The 23,432-nt window shown below is 35.9% G+C and overlaps 1 protein-coding gene across 11 annotated transcripts in view; it reads right to left on the reverse strand.

The window, feature by feature from the left end:
* PAM (peptidylglycine alpha-amidating monooxygenase) overlaps nucleotides 1-23,432 on the reverse strand; it is a 134,304-nt gene that overhangs the window by 52,460 nt on the left and 58,412 nt on the right. For all 11 annotated transcript variants that reach the window (XM_014261482.2, XM_014261481.2, XM_014261486.2 and 8 more), the window contains exons 4-8: nucleotides 23,131-23,188; nucleotides 16,067-16,154; nucleotides 10,401-10,486; nucleotides 8,643-8,726; nucleotides 307-355 (exon numbers count right to left, since the gene is read on the reverse strand). In XM_014261482.2, coding sequence (XP_014116957.1) covers nucleotides 307-355; nucleotides 8,643-8,726; nucleotides 10,401-10,486; nucleotides 16,067-16,154; nucleotides 23,131-23,188 — 365 coding nt within the window. The remainder of the gene's footprint in view (nucleotides 1-306; nucleotides 356-8,642; nucleotides 8,727-10,400; nucleotides 10,487-16,066; nucleotides 16,155-23,130; nucleotides 23,189-23,432) is intronic.

A 23,432-nucleotide genomic window follows, 5' to 3' on the forward strand; every position in this document is an offset into this window, starting at 1 on the left:
CCCTTCCCTATCTTTTTTGCTATCATTTCTCAAGCATTTTCTGCTAAGTATGTGAAACAGGACAAAGCTATCATCTGCATAATTGCTGTTCTTATCCGAGATTTCTAAATAAGAAGCTCTTAAACTGGATTAACCCAGTACTCATAGCACAGCTGTGTCAAGTTTCTTAGCAGAAATTAATTTTTTTGCCAACAGATGACACAAGTTCAAAATTCTTAACATATTTTTACTTCACATGTTTTCAAAATAATCCACAATTTCTATTCCAATGGAAAAAGAATGGTAAGCAATTCTAAAAATACTCACTTTTGATGTGTCAGATGTAAAGTTACACCAGAGCAGTCCTTGTGTTTATCTGTACAAATTGTGAAACAGTTTCATCATTAGCAACTGAACCCCTGCAAATTATTACATATTAAAACGATTTTTCTGCTGTGTAAAAAATACCAGAAGACAAAACAAGTTTTAATCTTACTGTGTGCAGTAAAACTGTTATACTGTGGAAACACTACTGAAATTTGCACAAAGCTGATCATCTCAGTACTGCAGTTGTAGAAATGCTAATACAGAGAAAAACTTTGGTGGTGAAAACTACTGCACTAGAAAATGTATATCTTTATGAACAAGCAGTTGGGAAATGAAACAGCATAATGTCTACACTAACAGAAAAAGAAGCTTTGATTCAAACAAATTTATATTTTGATCAAAGTTAGAAAAGTGAAAGATTTCAGAAAAGCAAAAATTTTAGCCATTAATACTGCAGCTGCCAGAAACAATTTAATGAAGTCAGAAGTGAACTTGATATACCAATTCAGACAGCAATTCTGCTGAAAATTGGATATCCTAGGAGGTGAGTAAAAATAGCTAGTTCATTTGCCAGTGTTTGGTATCATCATCATTAGCTGATCTGTTTGACATTTTAATTTAAAGACCCAGTTGTCTTAATGGTTACTAGTTTAGTTGGCCATCTGGAGTTCAATCTTTGCTCCTTTTTAAGCAAGTTTCTTTTTCTTATGTTTCTTTTTCTTATGTTTATACAATAATAGCTGTAGTTAGAAGATGGACCTAACTCCAAAGTAAATAAACAGATAATAATCAGTTTACTTTTCACCATCACTGATAGAATTTACTAGAATCTGTTTTCACTATGTTCATAAAGTAGATCTGTAAATTAATACATGTGTTATTCAAGTGAAATAGCTGCTAACACAATTTCACTGGGTTCTCATAATGCTTATCATTATGGCATCTATAAATTCTTAGTTACTCCAGCTCTGTGCATCACAATAAACACTTTTGGATTTAAAAATCTGAATAACAGTTACACCTTTACAAATAGCAACAAAAAAGCAAAGTCTTCACTGTACACAGAAAAAAAAAATAAGAACAGTAGCTCTTTCATCAAGACTACCTACAAGAATCAAGACTACCAAATCAAGAACCCAAAAGTGACAAAAATAGTAAGCTATTAGGACAAAAGAAGGGGAATGGTAAGAAAACATTCAAGAGAAAGAGAAACTAAACTCCTTTTCAGTGTTTGCTACAAAGGTCTCTGTAAAGTCTCTTCTACCCCATTCTCCTCATTTCAAAGTATATTTTTCTTATATAAATAACACTGGAGATGCTCCAGAACTCAGTTTTTCTAAGTTTAATATTGTTAGAACTCTGCACTACATGACGTTCAATGGGAATTGGAAAATGCTTGCTTCCTCTCAGAACACTATTACTTAAAGTAATAAAATTTAAAATTTTAAAATCCCAGCAGTCATTTTGTGTCTCCCAGTTTTGGAATTTTAGTTGAAAACATCACCATTCTATCTTTTGAAAACTGCTGGAAAATCATCCCCAAACCATCCGACTAACTTCTTATTTGAACACTTTAGCCCTTACTACATTGTAGTGTCTCTTAAAAGTAGCACCATAGGAGGAGGGAAAAAACCTCAAATATATTTCAGTTTGGCAATATTAAAGTATTTTGACAAAATTTGAATTTTCAGAGCATGGAAGAAATTTTAATCAGCATTATCATCTAAATAGAGCAATTTCAAAATGAACTGAAGATACCTGGAAAGTTCTACTAATTATTAGAATTGCTACTATATAAGGCAACCATCTAAATCAGTATCAGGAGAAGCACAAATGAACTTCTGGCACAAGTATCTGATCTGCAGTGCTTTGTTAGAAGAATGGATGGATACATTAGTCTAAACCTTTCAGGAATTCCTACAGTGCTTTAGAATTCTGTCTGTAGCTATATTTAGCCTTCATACTGAACTGTATGCTTCTTAATAACTACAGAGGGATGCCAGATCTGATGTTTTCCTGCTTCTCCTTCCTTCAGTTCACCTCCTTGAAACACTCAAAGCTCTGAACACTTCACTGAAGAATGCCGACAAGTTGTGCTCCGCCTTGTGTTCTATGCAAATGTAACACAATCATATTAAATAATCCCTGCTTTTATTTACCCATATCAAACAAAGCCAATGGTGCATGTTAAACTGGCTTTAGATTTTAGGATATAATTTTTAAAAATTGTGCATGACAACATTGTAACGATTATTCCAAGTTTAACTGTCAATAAATGTTTAAATTAGTTTAAAAGAATCACCAATGCTACTCCCGTTTAAAACGTTTTCTAGGAGAAATATCTCGAATACTAGAAATACTCACACCTGATGTGAAGGAAAATTATCTTAAAGAGAAACATTCTTCTTCTGTAAGCTGATTTTGCTAAGACTTCTGAAGCAAGCCTGACTGGCTTTCTGCTAATCTGTCTCTCCAGATCTACAGTCCTGAACTCTTCAATCACATGAATGACAATCTGCTACAGACATTGAGACTTTTAGGACTTCCTATATGTTTAAAATTGTGAGTTTTTTACTCATAAAAACAGACACTCTTCAAAACCTACTTTATTTGCACTCTGAGTATGGGGATTATAAATTATTGAGCACCCTGGTCAAACTATTTATTCAGCTTCTTTAGCGCTCTGTTTCTAGTATTTCATAGGAACAGTATAGCACTTGTTCATGGTGACTAGAATACTTACAAGCTTCTACTGCAACAGAGTGGCCCTTTTTATGAAGCTCCAAACCCCTTGTTATTTCAAAGTCAGCCCTGCATTTGTACCAGAATCTTCACACATACAGTCTCAGAATTGGCTTTGCTTCATTAAAGGTAAGAAGTAGCCTCAAAGATGAGCACAACCTCTGGACAAGGCAATTTCAAAGCTAATGCCCATGGGGAAGTAACTTCGTACAAATCATATTTAAACAGCAAGGTAATGTAGCACAAGAAATGAACTTGAGGTCCTAGTAAAGAATGAGACGAATAATGCACTCAATATTGGTATCTAATATTTGATACATAAAACTATCTTAAATTGTTTTTTTCATGTAAGTCAAGGTGCTTTCACTTGCTGATCTGTTCACTCATCCAGTATCAATTCAGAAAAATTATTTTTAAAAGTCTAGTATGAAATCTGGAATGAAACTGTACCTTTATTCAATTTGTGGAAAACAAAATGCAAACACAGACTCCCCAGTGACATATTCACAACTTATTTTCCAAACAGAAAGGAGACAACTGTTGATCCTGGTTCAAAATTTTTTAACAGGTGAAGACCTCATAAAGGTCAGATGACTGATTTGCTAAAAGGATATAAAGACATATCATAGCCATGAATCTCTGTGAATATGCAAAGATAACTTTTCAAGACACTAGCATATTCAAGAGAATGTCAAAGAGAACAGCACTGAATCTAATGTTCAGAATAATGTTCAGAGTAATGTTGAAAGGACAATATACAATTCACATTCTTATGAGAAAACACATCTTTTTAAGGCATCTACTAGCTTAATGAATGAACTAGCCAAAATGAGTTATTCTCCCCAACCAAAAAAATCCAAACCGTAAGACAACACTAAGTACCCTACATCCCACTAAGAAAAGCAGGTACATCTATGTTATTATATGTCATGCGGGTAACATAATCCTTGCATGGTGTGATAGCAGGGAGAAATAAACATACCTTCAGTGAAAAGGTGGGAGTTAAAGGAAGAAGCTGAGAATGCAATATTGCTTATTGTGCAAGAAAAGAGAGAGAATAAGAAAGGGAATGAAGAAAAAAGCCAAAGCTGAACAAAGATGAAAAGCTTCCCCATAAATTTGCTCCAAACATATTGATAAAAAATTAATTGCTTCAAGCAGTGCAACAGTTGTACACATACAAATGACAGAATGTGAAAACCTTCCACTAAAGAATAGCTAAAAGACCATATCACTGGTAACTTCTAAATAATTTGATACTTGGGGATAACAATTATATTCTCACATGCACTGGAAGGATAATAATATGGCAGATTAGAAACAACATTAGTCTTTGTTATAGGAGGGGAAGGAAAAAAAAACATTCTAGGGATTAGAAAAATATCACATTTTTCAAAATTCAGATTCAAAGGTGCTTACATAGAAGAATAAAACAAGACCAGGATGATGTCTGCACTGCATATCCCTACAGCGCAAGTTCAAAGCTTACTGGGTTTCTTTACAGACCTAAAGATTGCTAGATTTAATTTAATTTTAATCTGAACTTGAAACACTTATGACTATAAAAAGGCAGACAAATTTCTGACAATTTTATACTTGTTTGCTTAATTCACTATCAGGTGCAATTCCACAATAATTTTTGCTTTACAGTACAAAAAGTGGAGAAAATTGAATAGAGAAATCAATATTTTACTAAGATGGCTCTTCACATGTTTTTTTTGTAGAATGTGTTTTTGATTCTCCAGCCTATATTTTAATCTGCTTACTTTAGACAAGGTATAGTGTTGCCGTAAAACCGGCTAGGCGACCTGGTTCGGGAACGACACAGCGACTACCTCAAGCCTGCTCGGACCACTGCTCACAGACACCAATGTGGTGGATGGCAAATGGCATTTATTAGGGAGTGATTCTGCTTTTCATATTTTCCAGCTCGGCGCGTCATTTCCGCCTGCTTACGTCATTGCCACCTGCAGCTGGCATCATAACTATCAGCATAACTGGCATAACCATTAACATGAACGGGGGGTGGGGAGGAAGGGCCCTGCCTCCTCGTACAGCGTTCCATCTTCCGGTCAGTCACGCTAACTTTTTCCCTCTCCCAACAGCATAGTAAGTTTATTTTGTTAACTGAGAGTAACGTGGAAATCTGAATACTAATTCTTAGCTCAGAATTATAGGTAAGAAGAGATGGAAAGCAGAATTAATTAATTTAATACTTGGTTAATAAAATGAAAAATGTTTTTTTCAGAATGTTCTTTTTAGAAGAGTTGAACGTGAGATTTGATGATTTTAACAATGGCATTTTTTTCTCTCCAAAACTGATAGGAATTAAAATTGGGTGCTAATACATAAATAACTACTACATCAAGTCAAATATTTGATATTTACAATTACTTGTAAGTCATAATAGTAAACTCTGAACAATGCTTTGGAATCCTTTATGTACTACTGAAAGCATAACAAGTTACATCATTTATCGTCTGTTCTAAATTGCCACAACTGCATGTGCTTAAATATAAACTTCAGTGACTGTATTCTTATGCTTTGGCTCTACTCTTATTTTTATGTTTGTGGCTATCAACAGACATGTCATAACAAGAAAAATCCCTTTAGGGTATTCCTGGAATTTAAAAAATACTTGTGAAACTAGCTGAAGATTATGAATTGAATATCTTTGAACACCACTATGAAGGTTTAGGACATTTTATTAGATTAAAACTATATTTTTCTTAATTGGAATTTTCACAGGCAGGCAACATTAAAAACATTTCTTCTCACAAATAACAGAAAAGGTATATTCTTTTTTACTTTAAAAATGAGACCACAGACTACCAAGCAAAAATGAAAAATGAAGGGCACTCTGTCATACTCTGTAACAGCTGAAATAGTACATGACACTGGTATCATCTCCCACATCATGATCTGTACGTCAACAACACCTCTTAAACTTTCATAATTTTGCAGGCTTACATCTATGGCATTTCAGTCCTACATATATATGCTAGGCAAAAAATAAGGAGTCTGCTGCAGAGGGTCTATAGGAGGTAAAAAATATTCTTTCACTGCAGTTTCTCTAAGTGTGCAAGTAGGGTAAAAGCTTTGACTAACAACTCAAGTTGTTAATAAAAATTTCCAAAGACTTTCTCAACTAATGTGCAGTGATGGTTACTGATCTGATTTTTTCAATAACTCCATACTCATATATTATACTTAAGAGTGAAAATGAACAATGGGAACTCTCAATGTCCCCAAGCAATAATGAAGAGCAGACTGTTGATGAATATGCTCTCTTTAGAGGTTTCCACCTTTAATTATTCAGGATTTTAGCAGGCAAAGAATCACATGGGTTTTAAGGATCCATCTGAACTCTCTCATGAAAATCAATTCTTTCAACTTTAACTGTCAACATTTGCATATATGCTCCATTCAAACAATGATGGCACACTCAGCTTATTCCTTCCTCCTCCTCTACCAATATTGCCATTAAGCCATACTGTATCTTCATGTCATGTCAGAAACCACAACTTCTGCTTCAGAGAGTGCTGCTTAAAATTCTAGCTAAGTATTGCCCAAACCTTATTAGAGATGCACAGAAGAGAGGCTGCATGGCACTGGGAAGCTGCACCTACCTGGTAACTTCTCCCTTCAAAACCAAGTACAGTCTGTAGATCATTTACCATGATACCATGTGCAGGATAGAGAGGCCACAGGCATAGCTTGAACTACTGTTGTAATGCATATTCCTCCCTTAATTTTTTGTTCTTACTCATCTTTCTCTTCTTTCAAATCCAACATTTTTCTTATCATTAGCCCATGAGGTTCTTCACATTCTTGCTTAAATCCTACATCAGTAATGTATCACAGATGAGTTCCATGGGAATGACAACCCACAGCTTTTTTGCTTTTGATGACCAGAGGCTGTAAAAAAACTCTGCTCAGGATGTGATTTACAGAGTAAAAGCAAGAATATATGTACTTCAAAGGTGTCTGAACAAGGCATTTTTCAGGTTTAAAGAACAAAGTGCAATATGAAATATAAACAAATAAATAAAATAATCTCCAAAAATCGCTGATCACCAATACATCAATGTGCATTAACGAAATTCAAATTTCCCAAATCCCAGCTCATAACATATGGTCTGAATGAGAAATGAGGTGGACTGAACACCAGCTGAATGGTTGTATAGTCAGAGGATGGCAACTAGTGGTATAGCTCAGGAATCAATATTGGCTTCAGTCCCGTTCAACATCTCCATCAATGACCTGGATGGTGGGACAGGTGCAACCTCAGCAATTGCAAATGATACCAAAATGGGTGAAGTGAGAGATGTACCCAATGGTTGTGCTGCCATCCAGAGGGACCTGGACAGGCTGGAGAGAAGGCCTGACCGGAACGTCATGAAGAGCAAGGGAAGTGCCAAGTCCTGCATGTAGGACACACGCAGGCATCAGCAGGCTGGGAAGCAGCTTGGCAGCAAAGGATCTGGGGCTCCTTGGGCTGAGCATGGCCTGGCCATGCGGCCTTGCTGCAAAGAAGGTAGATGGTGCTGTCTACTGCATCTGCCAAAGCAGGGCCAGCAGACCATAAAGGGGATCCTTTCCTTCTGCTCAGCACTGGTGAGGCAACATCTGGAGTTCTGTGTCTACTGCTGGGCTTCCTAGTGTGAGAAAGACACAGAGAGTGTCTAGCTAAGGGACACGAAGATTATGATGGGACTGGAGCTTGTCTCCCATGAGGGAAGGCTGAGAGAGCTGGCACTGTTCAGCCTGAAGAAGAGTAGGATCTGGAAGGAGGGTGCAAAGAAGAGGGAGCCAGGCTATTCTCAGTGCTCTGTGACAGGACGAGAGGTGGGTGATAGGTACACTCTGAAACACAGGAGGCTTCCACCGAACATCAGGAAACTTTTTTGCTCTGTGGATGACTAAGCACTGGCAGAGGAGATCCTGGGGTGTTTCTACCACTGAATATACCTGGACATGGGCCTGGACAACAGGCTGTAGCAGGAAGGGCATGGGCCAGATGACTTCCAAAGGCTTGTTTCAACCTCAACCATTATGTGATTCTGTGAAACACTCGATGCCAAGGATAAGTATATTGCTATGCCTGAAATGAGTGTTTCATCTTAAAAAAAACAACAAAACAACCCAAAACCCAAGCCAAACAAACAAGACACTGTCTCCATGAGTTACATTCTTTCCAAACACAAATACTCTGACTGGCCAGTGAATATAATCTGTTCACAATCTACTCAAGATGAAGGTTAAGAGCGTTCACACATATTAGTTTCAACTTCATTAAAGAAAACACTGAATTATATATGGAACCCCCAAATTTCTCCCTAAATGTAAAATTATTTATCTGCTTCTTGATTACTTTAAGTCATTTGCTCCACATTTTTTGAAGAAAAAAATGGTTTTCACCTTTCAAATATTTATAGAGCTAAATCAAGTTTATGAAGTTAATATACAAACTGTATTACAAATATGCTCACGGATCTTTGAAAATGGCACTAACAGAAAATTATTTTCTACAGCTAAATGTTTTTGATGCTGTAGCTGATACAATTTACAGAGCAAATTTCCAAAATGCATACCTCTAAATGCGCTAACATCTCCATAGTGTACCTGGAGAACAAAGTATCTGCTACCCGTTTCTCCTCCAACTCTGAATCCAACACCTAAAAGAAGGAAAATTTACTATTTTCAGAAACAATAAAATGTAAGATGATTCACCATCACTGACAATACAAAAAGATACAAATCACTTTATTGGCTAAGAGTGAAGGGGTAGAAAATTTCAGACACCACTGAAGAAAACGCCGTCTAAAACCCTGGAAAACCACCAGCACATGATCCCAAACAGACTAAGAAGCTAGGACTATAACTTAATTATTAATTAATTCGTATCTGCTTTATGCAGAGAACTGTCTCAATAAAAGAACATTAACACAGATCTCATAAAAATCCAAAATAAAAATGAAGTCTTGTCATCTATGTAGAATTTGGTGGAACTTTCACTTCTCATACAATCTCTGCATGATAAAAACTATCTAACACTAACTTACTAAGAAGACATTGAGAATGAGAAGAGAAAAAGGTCTGCAGTAAAATATTTTTAGATTTAAATTAGTATTACACGCAGAAAAAATCTTGATGAAATTATGCAGCTATGTTACTTGATGAGAGAAGCAAGCAGAGGCACAAAACACAGTAAAGAAGCTTGAATAATTTGAAACAATGAAATTGCAAGTTATCACCATCACCAAAAGGGATTTCTCTAAACCAATTCTACAATGAACACTTTTCAAAAGAAGCAGAGAAAGCAATTTCTTCGTATTTGGTCAGAGAACCCCACAGTAAGAGGCAAAGCCAACTTATAAATGGGACTGCAGCCTCTCTGTGCACAAATGAGGCATCTTTATGAATACTCCCTACAAACCTTGTATTTTTACACAGCTCACCAACAAGAAAAGTATTACTGGCTGGAGTTTAACAGCAAGAATACTATGAGTACAAAACTTGTATAGATTCCCCCATGTAACCTTTTTTTTTCAACTTGACATTTTGATAACCGAATCAAGTAACATTCATGTTGGTAAGTGTGTAAATGGATTATTTAAAAAGCATTTTCATGATACTGCCCCTGGATATGAAAACGGGCAGTAAAAGATGAAAGAAAAAAATACTTAGAATTCAAGATATTTTCAGATCAAGGCCATATAGATGGTAAATATTTCTAAGACCGTTAGTAGTTATTACAAAGAAGCACTTCACCCTGCCATCCAGACATACCACTCCAAGTAGCTTAAAATGTTTTGATTTAATTCAGCAGAGCTGTCTCTCATACAAGAAAATGGGTATACAAGCGTGTTGCTCAACTGCATCAAAGCATTAAACACATTAAATTGTCAATGTATACTTTAAACAGGAAAATTAAGTGTTTTGATTGAACTTGCTTGTGCTTTCCCAAACAAGCAAAAAATATTTTAATGTAGTTTGTGTGCTGCTGAAAGATACATAAATGGTAACCTTACAGCAACATATAGTAGGAAATGCAAGATTAATGCTATATAAAAATAAATAGTATATTATGATAGTTATCTCTCCCTCTGCCTTTTTTTCCCCCTACAGCAACCCAAAATGGTATAGCAAACAGAATGACAAAAACCCACAAGTATGTTAGCTAGCATAATGTATTTCATAGTTAATAAGGTTCAGGTTTTTACAATTTCTATCAATTGGACGTAATAAAAATATTATAGGATGTTCCCAGATACGCCAGGTTCTTACTTCCATGTCCTCCTTTTTCCCCTGCCCCTGCACACAGTAACTCCACATTTAAGAGCCAATACCTTTGGGCAGCCTGGTGGGTGGAGCATTTCTTGCCCAAGCATACAAAATGTTAGATTTATCTTTGCATGTTCCTTCATCACAATCCCTAGAAATACGAGGAAAGAAAAGAGAATATTATTTTTAAAATTCTGAAATCGGAAAACAATAGGTGACTTACATGCAAATTTTATAATAAATAATTTTAAGATCTATAATGCTTTTTTGAATGTATGCTGATTAAACACAGTTCTTTTAATGTAGATTGCTTTCACAGATACTGGCACATGTTCCACCTTCTTTTATTTCCCTCCCTTTGCATTAAAGCAGTTTTAGAGAGTTCTGTTAGCTTATTAATCTGTGCTGGAAAAAATGAAGGAATGTTTTATGGTAATGAACTGTATGAAAATTCTACTGTAATTCAACTCATGTGATACAAAATGACAATGGCTGCTACATTTACACAGAGGAACAGGACTCATGCACAAAGCAGAAAAAAAGCCCCCACAAAATATAATATTGGTTATTTAAAATTAATTTAAAAATTATTTTCTAAAAAGTGGTGGGAAGCTGTTCATGAACCCACAGATAGGAGGCATTCATGCTCTTCCATGTACTTAATATGATCTCATTGCTTTAAGTTAATTTTTATTCCACTGCATGATTTCTTGTTTTCAAAATAGAAAAATCACACACATACACATACATACAACATATACATACAAATGAAACAATCACCAAAAAAATCACAAATAAACAAACCAAAAAATGCAAGACAAAGACCCAAGGGAAAACAGAAAGAAAAGAGAAGGGCTTGCCAAATTAACAGGCCACAAACAGGTCACAAATATTTACAGTAACAGAGAGCTTGAGTTGACCCTAGCCTCTGCAGCTAGCACCTTGCAGGTGACACTCATAATCATGAGAGTATCAAGAAAAAAGGGACCACACAACTTTTTTAGTAGTTATACTGTCAACATGTATTCTAGATCTTCATTACTAACAGTTGGTCACCTTCCCCTTCAAACATGCCCACATCCCAAAGGACAAACAAAACATATTTCAAGGTAAGTGAAATATTCTGATGAATGCAGCTGCAGCTGTAAATTATGCAGTTTCCCACTGCTACTAGACAAAAAACCCAAGAGACTTCATGGATCTAACCTGGTACTGAGCTGCACTATTTGGAAATGCGTTGAAGCAACTGTTTATGAGGAATGCCAGACGGAACTATAAGCATAGTCACAGCTTTACCACCCAGAAGGAACTACAAGCACAATCACAGCTCTACCACCACACTTTGGGCCCAACAGTCTTCATCAGGAAAAAAAAAAAAACCCTGAGCAGGCTGCTTCAAACTTTCTTTCCGAGAGGTTACCAGAATGGAGGAGGAAGACTGCAGGGGACAAAGATGAAATACAGACATTGGTCTTTCATTTTGTTTGAAAAATGGTCAACCCTCTCATTTTGCCATCAGTGATAATCTTGAAACATTAAATTTTCAGAAAAAAACAAACCTAGAGGAGATTAGAAAGAAGAGGTAATAAGATAAACAGATTGAAAAGCAGGGAGCTAGTAAAAAGTATAAATTTAAGAAACAAAAGATCACTGAAATTCATAGCTTCTTTACATACAAAAAATGAGATTCAAAACCAACTGAGTGACACAGAATTCCGTAAAATTGTACTATAGCTGCATATTATATAGTATTGTTCTAAAAACTGATTTTGACTCAAAATTTGGGATTGAGTGGGGTAGAGGAGAGCTTCCTGGATCTTTGTTTTTTTTGCAAACTCTCCTAGACTTCCCAAAGGCATTCTCTCCAATTTTGGGCAAGCTCAGAGCTGCTTTTATTAATGGCACTGGGGTTTTGGCTGATTACCTAGACTGAAAGTAAAATATTTCACTATGTCAGCAAGAGCAGTATTTGGCTATCCCTTTAGCACATTTGCATTGGTTATAGTGACAAATAACTTTCATTTCTTTCTCTATTACACTGCACTCCTCAATACTAACCAAGACTTTAAAAAAAAGGGTAATTGAGGTGATTGAGTAAGTCAAATCATCATTATCTCTTGAATGTTGCAGAACATTCTGGGGCAGTGACAATGGTAAGAAACTACACCTAAAACTACAATTCTTTGTACTGTCCCCACTCTCCCTCATGCAGTGAAATAGAAGTCCTTCACTGAACTAGTCATGACATCTTTTGCAACCTCCACTGCACTACTGATATCAAAGGCATCCAAACCCATTCTTTCGTGCCAACTGAAACAACTAGTCTGATAGAGGAATTACCAGGTGGTCATCTATGACCTGCACTTAAACATTTGTTTGCATTAGATAACAATTTAAACTTGCCCTGCCTGATCTCAAAATAAAGACTATGTCTATGAATTAGCTCATTCATGAGAGTTTATTTCAGCATTAGATTTGACCTAGCACAAGACCTGTCTTGCCAGGAGACTCACAAGTTCTGAATAATTCAGCATTTTCTTCTAAAGTATTCAAGTGCATTCCTGATTATCTACATAGAATATGAACTTGCATGAATCAGTTCAGGCATGTTACTTCAACACAGTTTGTCAGCTCAGGTGAAACTTGTCATTGTTTTGCTGAACTGTTTTTAGATTAACTCTGATCAAAGAATAGAAGCAGCTACACTTTTTTTTAATACACTGAGCAACACCTGAGGCAACACCTGCAAAACTATTTTTTTTTTCCTGTGGAAAGACCTGTGTATTTCAAGAAGGGGGAATATAACCTTTAGCGTTTGTTCATATAAAGATTCTACCACACTGCACAGTGAACATTGAAACCAGCACAGGTTCCACACAACATGACAACCTTTCAAAAGGCCAGGGACATTTGCAAGAATAGTGTCAAATCACCACAAAAGGCAGCAGGCCAGATGGGCATCACAGATTTTGTCTTAGTGCTGCTATGGCCAAAGGACAGCTAATCCCAACAGTCATCTGGATGCTTCTCATTCCTCTCCACTCAAAACCGGCCTGAATGAAACTTCACACTTCAGGAAAACTAATTCTGACCTTGCATTCTGAATGTTTCTAACAGCCTATTTTTCCATAGTAATGGAAACAACTAATACACATCAGGGTGGTAAAAAAAAAAAACAACTTGACTTGAAAAACCATATGTAACTAATCTTGCCAGAACTTTGAAAAAGAAACTAGAAGAAAGAAAAAAATCTATGTGGCATGCCCAATTGAATCAAAGCTGGCTCTGTAAAAATGTTAATGTAGAAAGTAAGGGAAGGATCCCTTCTAAACAAGTGTTACAGCAGTCTGCTCAAACAACTTTGCTTTCCCTACTAGATGGAAGAGCAAAAGAAGTCATCACTTGCTAGCCTTCAGGTAACTAAAGGAACAGCAAATAACCAAACAAAATAAACAACAATGAAGACCAGTAACACACATTCATCAGAATTACTTTAACAAAATTAGGTTAGAAGTTTCTAGCACTCGAGTCTATTTTATGTAGAAAATACATGATCATCTTTTTAGTCTTGCAAATAACTGCAAGGAGGGCAAGACAAAAAGCTGCAAACTGCTGCAAAAACAGGGATGTGAAATGATGAGACAGTGAATGAAGAGCTTTCATTTTGAAAATGCAAAGCAAATCCAAACCTCAGATACTACACATTTTAAAAAAATACAGCAAGATCTAATCAAAATCTGCATATGAAAGATTGGAAATAGCAGATTTAAACACAACACTAGTGTATTTGGTCTGACTGAAATGGAGTTAATTTTCCCCACAGCAATCCTCATGGTGCTGGGATTTGCATAAGTAGCTAGAAAGGTGTTGATAACACACCAGTGTCTGGGAAAAATCTTAGTAGAGGCCACAGCCAGACCAGTTGACCCAAAATGACCAAAGAAATGTTCCATACCATATTATATCCACTAAACAATGAAAGGTAGGAGAAAGGAGGAGAAGGGGGGTGGGGACACGTACACGTTTATTATTTATGACATTTGTGTTCCAGAGCAACCATTACTTGTGCTGAAGTCCTCCTTCCTGGGAAATGGCTTGGTGATGAAAAGTAGAGAATAAAATATTTTGTTTTTCTCTACTTCTGCCTAACATTTGCTTTTTCTGTATTAAACTGCCTTTATTTTGACTCACGAGTTTTTTTGCATCCTGAGGAGTGGAGGGATAGAGCCAAGCTCAATCCGCCACAACTAAATGAGTATCTTGTCGTTTAAATAGGTGTTAGGTGTTAAGTACAGCAATCAAGAACAGATGAAACATTAGCTGCCACACTGCATAAGCTGTCATTAATGAGTCTTCTGCTGGGAGAGTGAAGGTACAGTCAGGTTGCTCAAGCTGCCTGAACTCTAGACTTAATACATCAGTCTGATTCAGTTGTGAAGAACTTTGTTTTATAGCTTTGGATCCATCTCTTCTACAACCTCATAACATCAGTTAGATGTGACTGAGGCATTGTCTCATAACTTCACCTCAACACAAGCTCCTGACCAATCTATAACAACATAATTCTATCACATACAAATTATTCCACACCTCTATTAAAACTACTTCCAGAAATATGCAAATAGCACAAGCTGAAAGAAAGTACAACCTACTCAGTTTTAAATAGGACACCCACTTTCTTTTAAATGGCCAGAATTTGTGGAAAAAATTTTTGTTGTTATATTGTTCACATTAAAGTATTCAAGCATACTCTATCATATGAGATAAAATAAAAAAGAACACAGAAAAGCTGTCTGCTGGGAAAAGAAATCCATAGAAATTCTATGCTTTCAGTTTTATTTTGGTCTGAACATCTTAAGCATCTGCTTTTCTTGCATAACCATGAAGATTACATTTTCAATACTATAACTATTGGTTGTCAGGAAAACTAGGGATAAGACTTTTGCAGAAAATTTATAGTGTATGTTTAAAATATTAATCAAATAATCTCCCCAAAACAGGCATTCAAATGTTTTGGTGCATTTTTCCTGAAAATATATTATACCATACTGTTAGTTCTTAATTCCAGGTCTAGCTATCTTTTTGGTAAATACTTAAAAAATAAATTATGATTACAAAACTCTATCAAAACACCTATATTAAAATTTCTCTGCAGTTCAGAGTAATTCATATAATCTTTGCAGCATTAGCAAAAATACCTCATGTGCTCTTTTATGAAAACCTACAGAAAATTTGCAGAATTACTGGACAGATGATTAATTTCCACCCACCTTCACATTCAGTTTGCCTCCACACACCTATTTTACTGGCACTGGGTGTTTCCCTCTGCTCACACTGCTTAGGCATTTTAAGTCAACAACCAAGTCACTCAATAAACTTCTTCAGCTTATCCTTCCATCAGTTTCACTTGCACGCATTCATACACAACCTCATACAGAGAAAAGCAACCAACTATAGATTGAAGATTAGATTTCTTGTTATTCAAAGACATTCTCTTTACTATAACTTCTACCTCCGCCTTGAAGACAGTCAATTAGTCATGAAGAATATGGAGGAGTTAGTTAAAAAAAAAAAATAAAGCACTTTAAGTGTGGAAAGACTTGATTGTTAAACGTTTCTTCCTCATTTCAAATTTTCCTGCTCTTCTAAGAGATTCTAACACTGGAAAAGATTGAAGCAATTAACACTGAAAAAGAGTTGGCTAACAACAAAAGCAAGATGCAGCTCTTACCAGTAATTTTCAGTAGAGGAAGGTTCATTACATCCAAAGAGTAACATGTGATGCACTGTGTCCATGCTGGCATGAGGCTTAAAGTCAACTGAAAACAAAAAAATGTCAAAACAAGTAAGGTATCCATAATCTCACCATAACCAAACTTGGTTACATAACCAAGATCATCTTGTGCCATTTTTCCCTGTAATACTACAAATAAGGCAAGTACATCCCCACCCATTTATTTGCCTTCTGTATTCCACTTACACACTTTCCTTCAATTTTCATCCAACAGCCTTCCCTCTAAGCTAAAACACTGTACCTCATTTATTAGTAAGAAAAAGAAACTCTAAGTTCCCTGTCAAAACCACTGTATTTCCAACAAAAGTTAAATATGATACTTAGTTAATATATCAATGTATCCCAACCAAAAAGTTTTACTGTCACCAGTCTAGCTGCAATCTACCTTTGAAATATGGACTTGTGATTTAACAATACTCTTCTACTTCTTTTGTACTTCATAAAAAATACAAACAAGCAGAAAGTTATAGTAAAGAGCAACTAAATCTTATGCATTAGTAACATCTTCTTCCACTATTCTACCTGGCTTATATTTTTTCTGTTTCCTTCTTGGGAAAACAGTTCCAAGAAGGGACTGTGATTGAGTCTCACTAATACGACAAATCTTTTGGAATGAAAAACAAGATTTGTTTAAAGTCAGCATGATCTCATTGGGAAATATTTCTCTTTATTAGAAACTTAGATGTGAATGTTCACCTCTCAAATGTCTTTCCTTTAAACTATGCCACAGATAAAACACTGTTTTGGTTTCTCAAGTCCTTGTGATCCTGTTTAGCAAAGTAAAAATTTTACCAACATCATGGGAGTAATATTTACCATGAATGTACAATGATGGCATCTCCAAAAGCAATCTGAATTCCTTTATTACTACTGAAAAAATACGCCAGTTGCAGGGAATGCAATAGTTTTTAACCTTGTACTACAGCAGAAATTCTGAAAATAAGTTACTCCTGCCCCTTACATGTACACAGATAATGAGGAGCCTCCAAGTAACTTGTCTTTTAGCTGTTAACATGGGAAGATGGTGTAGAGCTGCAAATCAGTGAAACACTATTCTACTCATGAGGTTTTTGGCATTACCTGCACTGAGAGATCAGTATTTTAACACAGAACTGTGGCAGAGTTCCTGAAATGAATTATGATGTGGGTTATTGTCCCAGTTTCAGAGGGGAAAAATAATCAAATAGCTTATTAACCAAATTACTGGAGCTGAGACCTGTTGTGGAAAGCAAGGAAAATCAGACAAAAATTAAGACATACAAGTCAAGTTTTAGCTCGAAGAGAGGTGGTGAGACTGTAAGGAAATGAGCATGTCACAGCTGAGGGCTTGGTCTGGAAAATAAGAGATGTACCCAAATGCCCTGTGAAGGTACTTTGAGTGATATATAATTCAGAACTACAAACATTGCCAGCATGAAGAGAAGTCTAGAGACCACTCAACAGCTTTATTTTTCTACAAGTAAATTCTATAATTTAATAGATAAAAACCTAATCTGTGTTATGGAGACAGTTTTTGTTTTGATGTTTTTATCAGCAGTGATTAGTAATGAAATAATGGCTTATGCTTGCACGGCAGAGGCAACATGTCATTCCGTGGAATTTCTACTTTAGTTTTCAGATGTTTTGGGTGTTTCAAGCTACTGCTGTGAGAGATTAGATTTCTGAAGGGGTTTATAAGCAGTTCGCAAATGTGAAATTTCATTAACTTTATTGTTAAAAATAAGACCTGTGAAAAATGCGCTGTTATAAAATGCGCTGTTATAGAAAAAGTGCTATAAAGACAGCCCTCAATAAAGTTAAAATTGAAGGTTAGGCCTGCTAGCTGCTAAAGCCACCACCTGTCCTGCAGCTCAATACTGTCTCTGTTCTTTTTAGTTCTCTACTGCTCTCCCACTGCAAGTATTAATTCTAATGAGTGTTTCAGAAAGTCTTTTATTCATTCCACATAATGCCTACTACAATGATAACCTAAAGCATGGACAGGACCTTTAAACACTATTATAAAACTTACTACAAATACCTTATGTCCTGGGGTGACTTTACTAAATGCTATTCTTACTAAGAGAAATAATGCACCAGAGCTAACAAAGCAAAATCTTTCTGCCATACACGATTTTAGCTGATGTACTTCATTATTGCTAAAGGAAGCATTGAAAAACCTCACAGTCAGTCTATGGGCTTAAGACAGCTTTGTACAGGTGGTTACAGTATGGTTCCTGTACAACTATCTTCTTAGCAGCACACCCAGGTATATAACTTTCCAAATAGAAGGTTAAAAGAAACAAATGAAAAATCCAACTAAAAAATCCTGTGCTGCAAAAGCCATGAAGATTAATGTGGGATTCAAGCCAAATGCAGTACTTGTCACAGGATGAGAAAGTGGCCAGGGTTTAAAGGGACCTTAAAGATCATCTTGTTTCAATCCCCCTGCCATGGCAGGCACACCCTCCGCTATGCCAGGTTTCTAAGAGCTCTATCCAACATGGCCTTGAACACTTCCAGGGATGGGGCAACCACAGCTTCTCTGGGCAACCTGCGCCAGGGCCTCACCACCCTCACAGTAAAGAATTCTCTTCTAGCAGCTAATTTGAACCTGTCTTTCCTTTTTCCCTCATCTTGTCACCCCATGCTCTTCTAAAAACAGCATTTCCCCATATTGTTGGCTGAAGGCCACAATTAGGTCACCTAGAAGTCTTCTCTCCTCCTGAACAACCTCAATTATCTCAGCCATTCTTCATGGCAGAGACGCTGCATCTTTTTGATCTTCTTTGTGTCCCTGCTCTGGATTTGCAGCAACATTCCTGCACTTCCTGTGCTGGGAACTGACACTACCAAAGGCCTAAGAAATAACAAACAGGAGTCCTACTTTCCTAGTTGACAGCTTCCACATTTTATAGTAATAAACAGAAGATTAAATAGTTCATTTTTTAATGTATGGAGAAGTGATACAAATGATTACTAAAATAACAGTAGCAATTTGTATATACACACTAAATTGAAGTCTTACCAAGTTTCTTGATCAAATACTACTTAGAACTACAAACTCAAAAGAGAAATAGGAATGAACAGACCATAACATCAGTTTAATCTTAACAGTGTGTATTTAAGCTATGTATTTAAAAAACTAACTTCTAATAAGATAATCTTTACAAACAACAATTCTATTAAAAAATTGATAGATTCTTGGTTTTTAATATTACTGTCCTCTTGATCACAGAATTAACTTTAAAGAAATTTTTCAAGAATTCAGTGCCTGGAGTTTGGTAAATTAGGGAGACATTAGAGGCCTCCAATACAGTGAAGACATCATTGCTTGGCAATAGGAAAGTTTATAAATGCCATAATGGAGTAACAAACCTAGAGCTTCTCAGAGTGCCTTATGGATGAAAAGTAATAAACCACTTCATTACCTCAACCTGTGTTGCTGAATGTAGAAGGCTCAATTTAATTTCTACAGCAGAATCTCACAGACAGGGACTTACCATGAGTCAGTAAGAAAAAGACACTTATTTATTGGTCACCCATATAAATGAATGTAAGCAGGTGAAGATGACAGTTTTAGGCTGAGTGGCCTGCTGTCAGACTCAATTTTTTGGATGTCTTTAGAGCACCCTTTAGCTATCTCTACAGCTTAGTAATGAAAAACTGACTTTTACCAATGCCAGCACCATAAAAGACTCACCTGAGTTTCTAGTTTGACAACTTATTCATAAACATTGATCAAACAGGATGCAGAAGAAGAAAACCACAATATGTTTTAAAAATATAAATGGAGCAATACTTTCTTGAAAGATTACACATTAGTCTCACACACTAATAACATTTTACATACTAATCTCACAGCCATTTCACTCCACAGGAGCAAAAGGTATGTTCCTAGCATAAACCTCAATGAACACTAACCCACATCAAAAAAACCCACTCACCCTAATAAAATTTGTCAGTATTTACAGCCGTTGGTACAGAGAAACTGGCTCAAACAGAAATCTCAGCCTTGACCCTCCACTAAAGAACATAATACAGAAAACACATCAGCAAAAATATAGATACATGGCTGAAAAAGATCCACACGGCAAAACCTGCTCTAATTCTCCTTCTAGCTGGCATTATTTTATTAAGTGTGATCAATTCCTTCCTCTCATAGTGTCTGAGTGAATAAGTTCGTGAATTCTGGTACAGCCCCTCCAGTTTTGAAGTACAAAGTCCTTCAAAATATATCTACTGTCCCTGTGCAAGCATGCATATTTACTGGTCTCCTTTAGGGAAACAGCGAAGTTTAAGACTGAATTCAAAGTCCTTAAATACAAATTTAATTAAAATAGTGAAAAATTTATTACCAAAAAAATTTCTACTTACTAACAAATGTAACGTACTGACCATATACAAAACTGAAAAAAAAAGCTGTCTCTTCCAAGGCTCCTACATTTCACCGATATACAACAAAAATATCTCGCTGCAGGTTCCATAATAGACCCTTCCACAAGGAAGGGTCTATTATGTGGACCCTTCTCTTCTACAATGTCTTGGAAGAAGGAAGAAAGAAGGAAGGAAGAAACAAGGGTAAAAACAGGAAAGCAAAGTTTAAAAAAGGAATGAATTAGCAAGTATTGGTAAAACTGTAAAGAAACTTGGTCATAATAAAGTCCTTTTAAACCATAAAAGTAAACAAAGCACAAGGCATTTACTTAGCAAATAAACTGAACTGAAGGCATCACATGTAACTTAGCCATCAAACTGTCTCAGGAATCCCATTTATTGTTTCAGTTATGTGTATTCACACATCCTCATGTTGAAGCTCTTCAGAACACACATGGTATTCTCAATACATCACTAAACAGCAACCCAGTGACAGTTTATATGCTAGTTTTCCGTTGTTTTTGTCACAAAGCAAAACAGTATGTTTTAAGGAAAGTTAATTACACCATTTATTGGCAATGCAACGAAGGCAGATTCCACTTAAACTATAAAAATATAGACTATCCTTTCAAAAAGAAAAAACATTTTCTGTGTGCCAATCTTCTGTGCTTGTTTAAGCAACACAAAATACATGTATGCAAGTGAGTATCTTCACAACTCAAGTATTCAAAATAGTTAAGGAAAAACTTCATTGCTTATTTCTTAGGTGATATGCCTATCGTAAAAACCTCTTTCCAGAAAACGTTTAATTTTCTATTTAGATATTCTATAAGGTAGGTCATTCTACATTCTTTCTATTCTCTACATCTGGATATGATTGAGTCTACTCTTTCTAATGATCAGGTAACTTCCATAGATTGTGAAGACTCCGATGTGAGACTTTTCCATGAGGAAATCACTTTCAAGTGATTTTACTGAAGCAAAATGGAATGATCACATGCTTCAGACTGACCCTATGACGATTAATTTTCTGTGGAAGTGACAAAAAAACCCAATAATTTTCCTCTACTTTTAAAGCATACAAAAATATGAGTTTGTAAGGAATACTATCATGGAACACTATGTTCACACAACAAGCTGGGTTTTTTAAAAGATTGCTCATTGAGTTCCTCTTGCTCTTCAAAGCTCTACATGACAACTAGAATGGTTTCTCTGTCCAGAGATCTTATTCTGCTTTGTAATGACAGGTACTCAGGAACAGTGATCATCGGAAAAGTGACCAAATCCTGTAAAAATCAGGTGAAGAATATATAAATTTTTAGGTCTGCAGAAAAAGAAAAAAAAAAAAGATTGCATTGCATGACTTGCACTGAGACTTTGCATAACTTTTAAGCAAATTCTTTCAGTATGTCCTTTTAAGCATACACATCATCAAAAGAAGTTTATGTTCCTTTAACACAAACAACAGAACTAGATGTGTAGCAACCTAATAATGCATTGAACGATGGAATTTTTCAACTCAGTGAAACACTCAATAAAAGCTGCTTAAGGAGGAAGTAAGTAGTATTCCCTTTCTATGAACCAACAAAAGCAGAAGAAATCTATTGTACACACAGCACAGCAAGCACTGTTTATTCAAGAGTGAACACTCACTCCCTTCCTTCTGTGCTCATTTTTCCTTCTGGGGTCATACTTACTACCAGAATGTGAGGTCAAATTCTTACCACTTTACAAAACAGATATATAGAGAAAGCACTGAAAAAAATGTAATCATTTTTCTTAATTGCAATTTTCTTAATTCGTAATACAACATGAAAAATCAAAACACAATATTCTATCTTCTGAGGGATTTTCACAAGAAAATCCACACGGAACAACTACATCAACAACTACATCTGATTCCCACCATACTTTTATTAAGTGCCGGTATCCCAAAAGGCAACAAAAGTGTAAAGGAAGAAAAATATTGTTTCCTTTTACACAGTTTATAGCATGTTCTGAAAGCAAAACTATCTTCAGCCAAACCAATAAGCCTTGTCTCTACCTTAACAATTCTATATTCATGGCAAAGCATAACAAAATTTCAACTACTGTAAAGATTTTCTGAACAAATGGTGTTCTCCTGATCTCTATGATGACAGCCTTTCCAACACATCACAGTATTACTCTCTACTTGTCTGCTGTCTGTTATTCATGCCATGCCATTAAAAAAAAAAATAAATAACAGAGGGAGAGGGTTTGGTTTCTCCTCCAAGTAAAATCTTTCATCAGCCAACACTGACTGTAAGTGCAAAGGACTTACATCCTGTACCAGGAGATAAATAAACAGTCTTCTCAGCAGTGCAGAATTAAGTATGTGGCTGGAGACAGAAAGCCAATACTTTACAAACAGACTGCTTGGTGCTGACTGCCATAGGCATCTGCATGCAGCCCCTTAACTGCTATTATTCATTCATCTCCTCAGATACAGTTTTATCTTCACTCTAAGTATCTCTCTCTAGTTTGTTTCCACATTAGACATGACAAATGCATTTTGGAAACTCTGATGTCCAAAGATTAAGTTAATATGAGTGAAAGAGAAAAAAGAAAATGTTGAGGTTTTTCAAAATGGCTTGCTTACGTTCTTTCAGTTAACCAGTACTCACCTACATAGGCTTCATCATCCACCGGCAGGGGTACTGACATGCAGAAGTAGGTATCAGACTGTTAAAAGAAAAGAGAACAGAAATTACCTTTAAATTGGGAAAAACTGGAATTTAAAGAATAGAAACAAAGCATCAAAAGTTCCTACACTTTCTGAAGATGAATGTGGGAATACTGAACAAAAGAACACGACCATCTAGAAAAACCATCATATACTTTACTGAGATATTCAGGCAAATATGATATATGTTATCTGGTTTACCACTACAAGAAATAAATTCATTGCCACAATTTATTTACATGT

The sequence above is a fragment of the Pseudopodoces humilis genome, chromosome 4 (genome assembly GCF_049639895.1).
Source record: "Pseudopodoces humilis isolate 2021_Gansu_Grassland_sample_001 chromosome 4, ASM4963989v1, whole genome shotgun sequence".
NCBI classification, from domain to species: domain Eukaryota; kingdom Metazoa; phylum Chordata; class Aves; order Passeriformes; family Paridae; genus Pseudopodoces; species Pseudopodoces humilis.